The sequence below is a fragment of the Sphaeramia orbicularis genome, unplaced genomic scaffold (assembly GCF_902148855.1).
Source record: "Sphaeramia orbicularis unplaced genomic scaffold, fSphaOr1.1, whole genome shotgun sequence".
Classification (NCBI taxonomy): domain Eukaryota; kingdom Metazoa; phylum Chordata; class Actinopteri; order Kurtiformes; family Apogonidae; genus Sphaeramia; species Sphaeramia orbicularis.
In genome coordinates this window covers 300-14000 of record NW_021941582.1, presented here as the reverse complement: position 1 = coordinate 14000, position 13701 = coordinate 300, and the positions used below count along the sequence as shown (strand labels likewise).

Below are 13701 nucleotides of genomic sequence, written 5' to 3'. Positions count from 1 at the left end.
AATGGTAAATGTAATAATAATAATAATAATAATAATAATAATAATAATAATAATAATAATAATAATGCTACTATAATGGACGTTCTATGTCCGACGCGTGTCCCGATGTTGCAGCACGGGAGGGCGCTATTGTACAAGGGCACCATGGGTATAATGCTGCTAGTAGTAGTAGTAATAATAACAATGATAATAATAATAATAATAATAGTAAATGTAATAATATTAATGATAATAATAATAATAATAATAATAGATAAAGTAAGAAATATTAGCCTAACAATAATAATAAAGGAAAAAATACTTCTAGGTAAAGTAACAAATAGTAATAATAATAATAATAGTAATAATAATGGTAAATGTAGTAATAATAATAATAATAATAATAAAAATACATGTGATAATAATAATCATCATAGTAATAATATAATCATAATCATACTAGATCCAGTTTCAGATGAGTGGTGCAGACAGTTAAAGGTGAACTTCAGTTCTTTGCAGTAGTTTAGTTTGTTTTCAGTCTGAACACAGTTTTTATGGTGTTTAGTATTCTGTTTACCACACACACACACACACACACACACACACACACACAGTTTCATTATAAGTGCTGGTGGTAATTGTCTGTCTTTGTGTGTGTGTGTGTGTGTGTGTGTTGCTTTAACGCCCCTCTCTCTCTCTCTGTCTTGGGTTTAATTCAGTCAAATTCAATCAGACTGTTCATTTCCACAGACGGCCATTTTGGTTTTATGAGCTGAGACAGAGCTGACGTTCTGTTACAGATGTTCTAATACGGACATTCTAATATGGACGGTCTAGTACAGACGTTCTAGTACAGACCTTCTATTACAGATGTTCTGTTACAGACGTTCTAATATGGACGGTCTAGTACAGACGTTCTAGTACAGACCTTCTAATACAGACCTTCTATTACAGACGTTCTGTTACAGACGTTCTAATATGGACGGTCTAGTACAGACGTTCTAGTACAGACCTTCTAATACAGACCTTCTATTACAGACGTTCTGTTACAGACGTTCTAATATGGACGGTCTAGTACAGACGTTCTAATACAGACCTTCTAATACAGACCTTCTATTACAGACGTTCTGTTACAGACGTTCTAATATGGACGGTCTAGTACAGACGTTCTAGTACAGACCTTCTAATACAGACCTTCTATTACAGACGTTCTGTTACAGACGTTCTAATATGGACGGTCTAGTACAGACGTTCTAATACAGACCTTCTAATACAGACCTTCTATTACAGACGTTCTGTTACAGACGTTCTAATATGGACGGTCTAGTACAGACGTTCTAGTACAGACCTTCTAATACAGACCTTCTATTACAGACGTTCTGTTACAGACGTTCTAATATGGACGGTCTAGTACAGACGTTCTAGTACAGACCTTCTAATACAGACCTTCTATTACAGACGTTCTGTTACAGACCTAATATGGACGGTCTAGTACAGACGTTCTAGTACAGACCTTCTATTACAGACGTTCTGTTACAGACGTTCTAATATGGACGGTCTAGTACAGACGTTCTAGTACAGACCTTCTGTTACAGACGTTCTGTTACAGACGTTCTAATATGGACGGTCTAGTACAGACGTTCTAGTACAGACCTTCTAATACAGACGTTCTGTTACAGACGTTCTGTTACAGACGTTCTAATATGGACGGTCTAGTACAGACGTTCTAGTACAGACCTTCTATGACAGACGTTCTGTTACAGACGTTCTGTTACAGACGTTCTAATATGGACGGTCTAGTACAGACGTTCTAGTACAGACCTTCTAATACAGACCTTCTATTACAGACGTTCTGTTACAGATGTTCTGTTACAGACGTTCTAATATGGACGGTCTAGTACAGATGTTCTAGTACAGACGTTCTAGTACAGACCTTCTAATACAGACCTTCTATTACAGACCTTCTATTACAGACGTTCTAATATGGACGGTCTAGTACAGACGTTCTAGTACAGACCTTCTATTACAGACCTTCTATTACAGACGTTCTAATATGGACGGTCTAGTACAGATGTTCTAGTACAGACCTTCTAATACAGACCTTCTATTACAGACCTTCTATTACAGACGTTCTGTTACAGATGTTCTAATGCTGACCTTTTATTACCCACGTTCCACACACACCCATTATCCAGAACACTGTCTAAAATGAACTGTCTTTTTTTGTAACTTAGTTCATTTTTTTGGTTTTGGTTCATTTTGTTTCTGTTTTTGTCAATTTTTCTATTTTTTTTTTTTTTTTTGCCATTGATTTGGTCCAGTTTGTCTTATTTTGTTCATATTATTATTTTGTTGGTTCATTTTTCTTTTTTTGTTCATTTTATTGATCCCTTTGGCTGTTTTGCTTCATTTTGTTGCTTTTTTTGTCTATTTTCTACTTTTTTTTCATTGATTGTGTTCAGTTTGTGTCTTATTTTGTTGGTGTTACTTATTATTTTGTGGGTTTATTTTTCATTTTTGTTCATTTTATGGATCCCTTTGGTTGTTTCGGTTCATTTTGTTGCTTATTTTTTCTGTCTTTCTACTTTTTTCCATTGATTTTATCCAGTTTGTGTCTTATTTTGTTCATATTGTTATTTTGTTGGTTTCTTCTTCATTTTGGTTGGTTCTCTGGATCCCTTTGTCTGTTTTTGGAGCCTGTAGAAGTGTTGTAACTCTGTTTGCATGGCTCTGGTTCTACCCACAGACTGTCTTCATGTTTCTGTTGGTTTTTGTCGGTGATAAACACAATAATCCCCCCCCCCCCCCCCCCCCCCGTTCTCCGTTCCTTTTAACGTCAGAACAAAGGAACAGACCAAACACAGGTGTTCTAATTATAGATCTGTTTTTCTAATATCGGCGTCGACGCTGAATCCGCTGACCGGAGTTCACGCGTCACTTCTGTGGAATTATGCGAACGGCGTCTTTGATCAGCGGTGGCAGCGTTAGCGGCGGATGTTGACCCGCTGTTATAGCAGCGTCGCACACATCTGTGGCTGTCAGCCGAACGCGAATTCAAATGATCCCATTACGTAATAATAAGAATAGAGTCGCACTCATTATATGAGTATTTAAAGGGTTTTCGTAACGTGGCTTATTTTACTTTTTTTTTTTTTTACACTTCATTTTAGTCTTTTTCTTTTTGCATATTTTTTAAAATATTTTTATTATTTAGTAAATGTTTTAGCTTTTATTCATTTTGTTACTTATTTTGTCTATTTTTCTACTTTTTTCCATTGATTTTGTTCAGTTTGTGTCTTATTTTATTCATGTTACTTATTATTCTATTGGTTTATTATTCATTTTTGTTCATTTTATCGATCACTTTGACAGTTTTGGTTCATTTTGTTGCTTATTTTATTCTTTTTTGTTATTTTAGTACTTTTTTGCATTTTTATTCATTTCATTTATTATTTTTAAATATTTCATTAATTTTTGTTCAATTAGTTGCTTCTGTTTTTTATTTATCAACATTTTATTTTATTTTATAGTTTTTTCTTAATTTTTGTTCAGTTTGTGTCTTATTTTGTTCACGTAACTTATTATTTTGTAGGTTTATTATTCATTTTGGTTCATTTTTTTGATCACTTTGGCTGTTTTGGTTCATTTTGTTGCTTTTCTTTGTTTTTTGTTGTTGTTTGTGTACCTGCTGTATGGAGTTAAACAGGTGTTTTTTTGGTTTGTTTGGTTGGGGGGTTTACTTCATTTTAGTCAATTTTTTTTTGCATATTTTTTAAAAATGTTAATTATTTTGTAAATATTTTGTGTTTTTATTCATTTTGTTGCTTATTTTGTTTATTCTTGTACATTTTGTTTTTATTTTATTAGTTTTTTCAGCAATTTTGTTCATGCTACTTATTATTTTGTGGGTTTATCATGAATTTTTGTTCATTTTATCGATCACTTCGGCTGTTTTGGTTGATTTTGTTGCTTATTTTGTCTATTTTTCCTTTTTTTTTTCGCAATTTGAGGGTCAATGGAAAAGCGACTACTTTCAGAATGTCCTTCAATAAGAGGGTGAAGGACACTGGATGGGACTTGTGATAGTTCAGGCTGGTACCGATGCTGATTTTTGGGTTCGTATTTGTCGTAAAATGAAGGTTGTGGGGAGGCTTTTGAGGACGACGCCTTAAAACGTGGTGAAGAGCGTTTGGAAGCGGTGGTGGATGGTTCCAGCTTTAGGACGATTATGGACGATTATGGACGATCGGCCTCGTCTCATTGTCACAACTTCACTCATCATTCAATTCTGGTCAGTGAGTCTAGTGTGTGTGTGTGTGTGTGTGGTCAGCTGACCCTCTACTCGGGTGTCACCTCCTGTTTCCTCCTCGTTGGTCGGATATCGTGCTTTTCTTCCACCGCTCTGTCCTCATGCATCTTCATCATCACCATCATCATCGTCTGCGTCCATTTGCTCAGATTGAACAGTGGGGGGGGGGGGGGGCAGTGGTAGTCATTACCGCCACATCGCACTGGCCTTAAGAACAACTGTCACACTTAACCTCAACTTCAGACAAATGTTAAAGTGGAACCATGTAAGATTTGACTATCTTTGGACGTTTTTTGTCGCATTTTTCCTCGATGGAGTGCCCCCTACCGTTTTGGACACACCTAAATGCTAGCAGGCTAGTAATACAAACACACTCCTGAGGCAGACAAATATAAACAAATATAGGCCTACGCGACACAAACAACCGTGATTACTAGTGAGTATGCTAACATCTGCGCTAGCTAGCAGAAAAGTATCCGGGCATCGTTCATAGGGCGGCCTTAGGAACAACTCAGTCACACTTAACCTCAACTTTCAGACCAACATCAAAGTGGAACCATGTAAGATTTGACCGTTTTTGGCTGTTTGTTGGCTGTTTTTTTTGGTTGTTTTTGGCTGATTTTGGCTGTTTTTGGCTTCTTTTTTTTTTTTTTTTTTCTGGCAGGTTTGGCTGGTTTTTGGCTGTTTGGCTATTTTTGGCTATTTTTGGCTGTTGTTTGGCTGTTTTTTGGCCGTTTTTGGCAGTTTTTTTTTTTTTTTGCAGGTTTGGCTGTTTTTGGCAGTTTTAGGCTGTTTTTTGGCTGATTTTGGCTGTTTTTGGCAGTTTTTTGGCTGTTTGTTAGCTGTTTTGAGGTGGTATTTTTGGCTGTTGTTTGGCTTTTTTTGGCAGTTTTTGGCAGGTTTGGCTGTTTTTGGCCGTTTGTTGGCAGTTTTGGGCTGTTTTGGCTGTTTTTGACAGTTTTTGGTTGTTTTTGGCAGGTTTGGCAGTTTTTAGCTGTTTTTGGCTGTTTGTCGGCTGTTTTTGGCTGTTTTTGGCAGTTTTTGTCACATTAAACTTCAGTGAAATATTGATGGTCAGTCTTATGTTAGTTTATGGAGTTCCTCAGGGCTCAGTTCTTGGGCCTATACTGTTCTCCTTAAACACACTTCCTTTAATGAAACTGAAAAAGAACATCATGTCTACAGCTGGAACATGTCCTGTTTAAATGTAAATATTAATAATTAATAGAATATTTATGCGATAATATAAACTCCATGGTGCGTCCATATACTTTAGTCCATTTGTGTTTTTATTCGGTGGTTGTAACCGTATGTTTTTGGCGGTTCAACCTGTGTAAATCATTGGTGCACATGTGCGTCTGTGCTGCCGTTAGCGTAGCTCCAGCTCTCACCGTTAGCGTAGCTCCAGCTCTCACCGTTAGCGTAGCTCCAGCTCTCACCGTTAGCGTTCTTCGTCGTTGGTGTTCCGTCAGTTTAGTCCTGATGAGTTTGTGTTGAACTCCATTAGTGGAACATGGAGCTGCAGTTCATTAGTGCGCTGTGGGGGACTCCACTCCTCCACTCTGTCTCTTCATTATCTTCCCTCCGTCCTCATCCTTCATTTGTTCTGTTTTTTTTTCCCTATAATTGTTTTTCATCATCATTTGTCTTTTAATGTCGTCAGTAAATGTTCTGTTTTTCATCTGTTTGTCTGAGAAATGACAGAGGATGTGTGTGTGTGTGTGTGTGTTAAAGCATATATGTGTGTGTGTTAAAGCATATGTGTGTGTGTGTGTGTGTGTGTGTTAAAGCATATATGTGTGTGTTAGTACATATGTGTGTTAGTACATATATGTGTGTGTTAATACATGTGTGTGTGTGTGTTAGTACGTGTGTGTGTGTGTGTGTGTGTTAGTACATATGTGTGGGTGTGTTAGTACATATGTGTGTGTGTTAGTACATATATGTGTGTGTGTAAGTACATTTGTGTGTGTGTGTGTGTAAGTACATATATGTGTGTGTGTTAGTGCATTTGTGTGTGTAAGTACATTTGTGTGTGTGTGTGTGTGTGTTAGTACATATATGTGTGTGTTAGTATGTGTGTGTGTTAGTACATATGTGTGGGTGTGTTAGTACATATATGTGTGTGTGTTAGTACATATGTGTGTTAGTACATATATGTGTGTGTGTGTTTTAGTACATGTGTGTGTGTTAGTACATATATGTGTGGGTGTGTTAGTTCATATGTGTGTTAGTACATATGTGTGTGTTAGTACATATATGTGTGTGTGCGTTAATACGTGTGTGTGTGTGTTAGTACATATGTGTGTGTTAGTACATATATGTGTGTGTGTTAGTACATATGTGTGTGTTAGTACATATATGTGTGTGTGCGTTAATACGTGTGTGTGTTAGTACATATGTGTGTGTTAGTACATATATGTGTGTGTGGATGTGTGTGTGTTAGTACATATATGTTTGTGTGTGTTACTACATATGTGTGTGTGTGTGTTAGTACATATAAGTGTGTGTGTTAGTACATATATGTGTGTGTGTGTTAGTACATATATGTGTGTGTGTAAGTACATTTGTGTGTGTGTGTGTAAGTACATATATGTGTGTGTGTTAGTGCATTTGTGTGTGTGTAAGTACATTTGTGTCTGTGTGTGTGTTAGTACATATATGTGTGTGTTAGTATGTGTGTGTGTTAGTACATATGTGTTTGTGGTAGTGTGTGTGTGTTAGTACGTGTGTGTGTATGTTAGTACATGTGTGTGTGTGTTAGTATGTGTGTGTGTTAGTACATGTGTGGTAGTGTGTGTGTGTGTGTGTGTTAGTGTGTGTGTGTGTGTGTTAGTACATGTGTGTTAGTACGTGTGTGTGTGTGTTAGTACATGTGTGTTAGTACGTGTGTGTGTGTGTTAGTACGTGTGTGTTAGTACGTGTGTGTTAGTACGTGTGTGTGTGTTAGTACGTGTGTGTTAGTACGTGTGTGTGTGTTAGTACGTGTGTTAGTACGTGTGTGTGTGTTAGTACGTGTGTGTGTGTTAGTACATGTGTGTGTGTGGTGGAATGTGTGTGTGTGTGTTAGTACATGTGTGAGTTAGTGTGTGTGTGTGTAGGAGGTTCAGTCCTCTCTCTCTGACAGACTAATGACTAGTTTGTGCTTCTCTCTCTCTCTCTCTCTCTCTCTCTCTCTCTCTCTAATATAATTGCCTCTCTCGCCCCCTTTCCCATACATCCCCTCGGTTCTCTTCTCGTCCATTTTCTTTCTTTTGTCGTCTCTATCCTCACACTCCTTCAGCTGTGTGTGTGTGTGTGCGTGTGCGCGTGTGTATGTGTGTGTGTGTGTGTGTTTAACAGGCTGATAATGGAACTGTGCACTGATTTTCTTTTTCCTGTTCCTTTTTTCATCATCTTCTTTCTTCTTTTTCTTCTTGTTCTTCTTCTTCTGTTGTCGTAAAAATTCGGTACAACTCCACAAACGACACACTCTGTTTTTTTTCACTTTCCTCGATGGAACAACAAACACGCAGCAGGAATACTGGGTGGAGCCTCGGGAATAGTGGGCGGAGCCTCAGTGATTGGCGGTTTAATCTGCAGCTGTTTGAATAAAGTCTGTTTTCAGGGGTTTAAGGGTTCATGATGATCCTTATCAGGGTTAGGGTTTGAACATTCAGCCTGTTTGACTTTTGTCACATTCTACCATCGTGGGTTTAAAAGTGGAAAACACACATCCCATAATGCACCTGTCGTAGGTCTGGTCTGTGCTTGGTCTCAGCTCACTTGGGTTAGCGCGTCAAAATTAGCCAAAGCTAACGTTACCATCTTAACCCCCCCCCCACCCATGGACATTAAAGTGGACCGTATTTTTTACTGTAACAGCCACACGTGTTTAAGCCTTTATTGGACCAGTGACTATATTTGGTCATTTCCACACACATTCCAGTGAGTCCCCATTCTGAGGTCCGATGTGGTCTGCAGGGTCGGTTCTAATGGGATCAAATACAGGTTCCTTTCACCTTACATGGGTTTTTATTCTACTTTTATGTATACTGGTATTTCTTTGTTTATTTCTTTGTTGTTTTTTGTCTTTTTTTTTCCAAAACGGACCAAATATGGTAACTTTATTGACCTTGATTTGCTGTATTTTCTTGTAGTTTTACATAAGGTTCTTGAATTTATTCATTTATTTATTCATTTATTCATTTATTTATTTTATTATTTTCCTTTTTTGCCATATGTGGACAAGGAACCAAATATGGTAACTCCACTGACCGTGATTTGCAGTATTTTCTTTTATTTTTATGTAAACTTCTTGGGTTGAGTGATTGATTGATTCATTTTATTTTTTTCCTTTGTTTTCTTTTTTTTTTTTTTACCACATACAGGCAAGGAACCAAATATGATAACTTCACAGGCCTTGATTTTCTACATTTGTAAATTTTTTCTAAATTTCACTAACGTTTCAGTTTAGTCCTTTCCTCCAATAACAGTCAGGATGAAACTCTGAGTATTTCTTAGTGTTCTTTAAATGGTTAAACTGGTGTTAATCGATGCTACTGTTGTCGTCATTGCCTTCGTTGTTGTCGTTGCCTTTATTGTCGTCATTGCCTTCGTTGTCTTCATTGCCTTCGTTGCCTTCGTTGACTTCGTTGTTGTTGTCATTGCCTTCGTTGTTGTTGTTGCCTTTGTTGTCGTCGTTGCCTTCGTTATCATCGTTGCCTTTGTTGTCTTTGTTGACTTCGTTGTTGTCGTTCCCTTCGTTGTCGTCGTTGCCCTCGTTGTCATCGTTGCCTTCGTTGACTTCGTTGTTGTCATTAACTTCGTTGTTGTCGTTGACTTCGTTGTTTTCGTTGTCGTTGTTGTCATTCCCTTCGTTGTCATTGTTGCCTTCGTCGTCGTTGTTGTAGTCGTTGCCTTCGTTGTCGTCGTTGCCTTCATTGTCGTCGTTGCCTTTGTTGTCATCGTTGCCCTCGTTGTCGTTGTTGCCTTCGTTGTCTTCGTTGACTTCGTTGTTGTCATTGAGTTCGTTGTTGTCGTTGACTTCGTTGTTTTTGTTATCATTGTTGTCATTGCCTTCATTGTCGTCGTTGTTGTCGTTGCCTTCGTTGTCGTCGTTGCCTTCGTTGTCGTCGTTGCCTTTGTTGTCATCGTTGCCTTCATTGCCTTAGTTGCCTTCATTGCCTTTGTTGCCTTCGTTGCGTCTGTTTCTGTTCTGCTGTTGAATGAACCTCTGTTTCCGTTTCCTCAGATGACCTGGCGTACGAGGTGCGTTGGTTTTTCACCAGGCTGCGCGGCGGAGAGTCCACCACCCAGGTGGGCGGAGTCGACCGCTTCGGCGTGGTCAGGAAAGACGCCCGCAACTCATCCAGCGACGTTTCCATCGAACGCAAGGACACACACACCTACACACTGAACATCCACGGCACTCAGGACAGGTGATCTATGGATACAGATGTGTGTTCTATGGACAGGTTTATATACGCATACAGATCTGTGCTGTATATACAGGTTTATATATGCTGTACAGGTTTATATATACAGGTTTATATACGCTGTACAGGTTTATATATACAGGTTTATATACGCTGTACAGGTTTATATATACAGGTTTATATATGCTGTACAGGTTTATATATACAGGTTTATATACGCTGTACAGGTTTATATATACAGGTTTATATATGCTGTATAGGTTTATATATACAGGTTTATATACGCTGTACAGGTTTATATATACAGGTTTATATACGCTGTACAGGTTTATATATACAGGTTTATATATGCTGTACAGGTTTATATATACAGGTTTATATACGCTGTACAGGTTTATATATACAGGTTTATATACGCTGAGCCAGCTATGAAGTGGAAACCATTTCAGGTGACTACCTCTGGAAGCTCATCAAGAGAATGCCAAGAGTGTGCAAGGCAGTCATCAGAGCTAAGGGTGGATACTTTGAAGAAACTAGAATATAAGAGATGTTTTCAGTTATTTCACACTTTTTTGTTAAGTACATAATTCCACATGTGTTCATTCATAGTTTTGATGCCTTCAGTGAGAATCTACAATGAAAATAGTCATGAAAATAAAGAAAATGTGAAGAATGAGAAGGTGTGTCCAAACTTTTGGCCTGTACTGTATACGCTGTACAGGTTTATATATACAGGTTTATATACACTGTACAGGTTTATATATACAGGTTTATATAAGGTGTACAGGTTTATATATACAGGTTTATATACACTGTACAGGTTTATATATACAGGTTTATATATACAGGTTTATATACGCTGTACAGGTTTATATATACAGGTTTATATACACTGTACAGGTTTATATATACAGGTTTATATACGCTGTACAGGTTTATATATACAGTTTATATAAGGTGTACAGGTTTATATATACAGGTTTATATACGCTGTACAGGTTTATATATACAGGTTTATATATATAGGTTTATATACACTGTACAGGTTTATATATACAGGTTTATATGTGCTGTACAGGTTTATATATACAGGTTTATATACACTGTACAGGTTTATATATACAGGTTTATATATGCTGTACAGGTTTATATATACAGGTTTATATACGCTGTACAGGTTTATATATACAGGTTTATATACACTGTACAGGTTTATATACATAGGTTTATATATGCTGTACAGGTTTATATATGCAGGTTTATATATACAGGTTTATATACACTGTACAGGTTTATATATATATATATATAGGTTTACATATGCTGTACAGGTTTATATATACAGGTTTATATACACTGTACAGGTTTATATATACAGGTTTATATACACTGCACAGGTTTATATATACAGGTTTATATACACTGTACAGGTTTATATATACAGGTTTATATATATAGGTTTATATACACTGTACAGGTTTATATATACAGGTTTATATGTGCTGTACAGGTTTATATATACAGGTTTATATATGCTGTACAGGTTTATATATACAGGTTTATATACACTGTACAGGTTTATATACATAGGTTTATATATGCTGTACAGGTTTATATATGCAGGTTTATATATACAGGTTTATATACACTGTACAGGTTTATATATATACAGGTTTATATGTGCTGTACAGGTTTATATATACAGGTTTATATATGCTGTACAGGTTTATATATACAGGTTTATATACACTGTACAGGTTTATATACATAGGTTTATATATGCTGTACAGGTTTATATATGCAGGTTTATATATACAGGTTTATATACACTGTACAGGTTTATATATATATAGGTTTACATATGCTGTACAGGTTTATATATACAGGTTTATATATGCTGTACAGGTTTATATATACAGGTTTATATACACTGTACAGGTTTATATATACAGGTTTATATACGCTGTACAGGTTTATATATACAGGTTTATATACACTGTACAGGTTTATATATACAGGTTTATATACGCTGTACAGGTTTATATATATAGGTTTATATACACTGTACAGGTTTATATATACAGGTTTATATACGCTGTACAGGTTTATATATATAGGTTCATATGTCCTCATCTTTAAGGGTTCATATGTCCTTATCTTTAAGGGTTCATATGTCCTCATCTTTAAGGGTTCACGCGTCCTCATCTTTAAGGGTTCATATGTCCTCATCTTTAAGGGTTCATATGTCCTCATCTTTAAGGGTTCATATGTCCTCATCTTTAAGGGTTCATATGTCCTTATCTTTAAGGGTTCATATGTCCTTATCTTTAAGGGTTCATATGTCCTCATCTTTAAGGGTTCATATGTACTTACCTTTAAGGGTTCATATGTCCTTATCTTTAAGGGTTCATATGTACTTACTTTTAAGGGTTCATATGTCCTTATCTTTAAGGGTTCATATATACTTACCTTTAAGGGTTCATATGTCCTTATCTTTAAGGGTTCATATGTACTTACCTTTAAGGGTTCATATGTCCTTATCTTTAAGGGTTCATATATACTTATCTTTAAGGGTTCATATGTCCTTATCTTTAAGGGTTCATATGTCCTTTTCTTTAAGGGTTCATATGTCCTCATCTTTAAGGGTTCATGCGTCCTCATCTTTAAGGGTTCATATGTCCTCATCTTTAAGGGTTCATATGTCCTCATCTTTAAGGGTTCATATGTCCTTATCTTTAAGGGTTCATATGTCCTTATCTTTAAGGGTTCATGCGTCCTTATCTTTAAGGGTTCATGCATCCTCATCTTTAAGGGTTCATATGTCCTCATCTTTAAGGGTTCATATGTCCTCATCTTTAAGGGTTCATGTGTCCCTATCTTTAAGGGTTCATGTGTCCCTATCTTTAAGGGTTCATATGTCCTTATCTTTAAGGGTTCATATGTCCTTATCTTTGAGGGTTCATGCGTCCTTATCTTTAAGGGTTCATGCGTCCTTATCTTTAAGGGTTCATATGTCCTCATCTTTAAGGGTTCATATGTCCTTATCTTTAAGGGTTCATATGTCCTTATCTTTAAGGGTTCATATGTCCTTATCTTTAAGGGTTCATATGTCCTCATCTTTAAGGGTTCATATGTACTTACCTTTAAGGGTTCATATGTCCTTATCTTTAAGGGTTCATATGTCCTTACCTTTAAGGGTTCATATGTCCTTATCTGTAAGGGTTCATATGTACTTACCTTTAAGGGTTCATATGTCCTTATCTTTAAGGGTTCATATATACTTACCTTTAAGGGTTCATATGTCCTTATCTTTAAGGGTTCATATGTACTTACCTTTAAGGGTTCATATGTCCTTATCTTTAAGGGTTCATATATACTTATCTTTAAGGGTTCATATGTTCTTATCTTTAAGGGTTCATATGTCCTTATCTTTAAGGGTTCATATGTCCTCATCTTTAAGGGTTCATGCGTCCTCATCTTTAAGGGTTCATATGTCCTCATCTTTAAGGGTTCATGTGTCCCTATCTTTAAGGGTTCATGTGTCCCTATCTTTAAGGGTTCATGCGTCCTTATCTTATCTCATGTGTGTCCTCTGCAGTGACAGTGGTGAGTACCACTGTGTGTCCACTCCCTGGTATTTGTCTCCGTCCACTGGAGTTTGGACTCAGGCTGAAGAACTGACCTCAGCCAGGATCTTCCTGACCGTCCGATTCGCTGGTGAGTGAGAGAGAGGGGGGGGGGAGTGAGAGAAAGAGGGGGAGAGAGAGACAGAGGGAGAGAGAGAGAGAAAGAGGGGGAGAGAGAGAGGGGGGGGAGAGAGAGAGAGAGGGAGGGAGAGAGAGAGAGGGAGAGAGAGAGAGAGGGGGAGAGAGAGAGAGAAAGAGGGGGAGAGAGAGAGAGAGAGAGGGAGGGAGAGAGAGAGGGAGAGAGAGAGAGGGGAGAGAGGGGGAGAGAGAGAGAGAGACAGAGGGAGAGAGAGAGAGAAAGAGGGGGAGA

The 13701-nt window shown here is 37.2% G+C and overlaps 1 protein-coding gene across 1 annotated transcript in view; it reads left to right on the top strand.

The window, feature by feature from the left end:
- Positions 1-13422, top strand: part of LOC115416257 (immunoglobulin superfamily member 8) — a gene marked incomplete at its 3' end in the record, with an annotated part of 97173 nt that extends 83751 nt beyond the window's left edge. The window contains exons 9-10 of the mRNA XM_030130003.1: positions 9522-9708; positions 13304-13422. Of these exons, the coding sequence (XP_029985863.1) occupies positions 9522-9708; positions 13304-13422 (306 nt within the window). The remainder of the gene's footprint in view (positions 1-9521; positions 9709-13303) is intronic.
- Between the last annotated feature and the right edge of the window lie 279 nt (positions 13423-13701).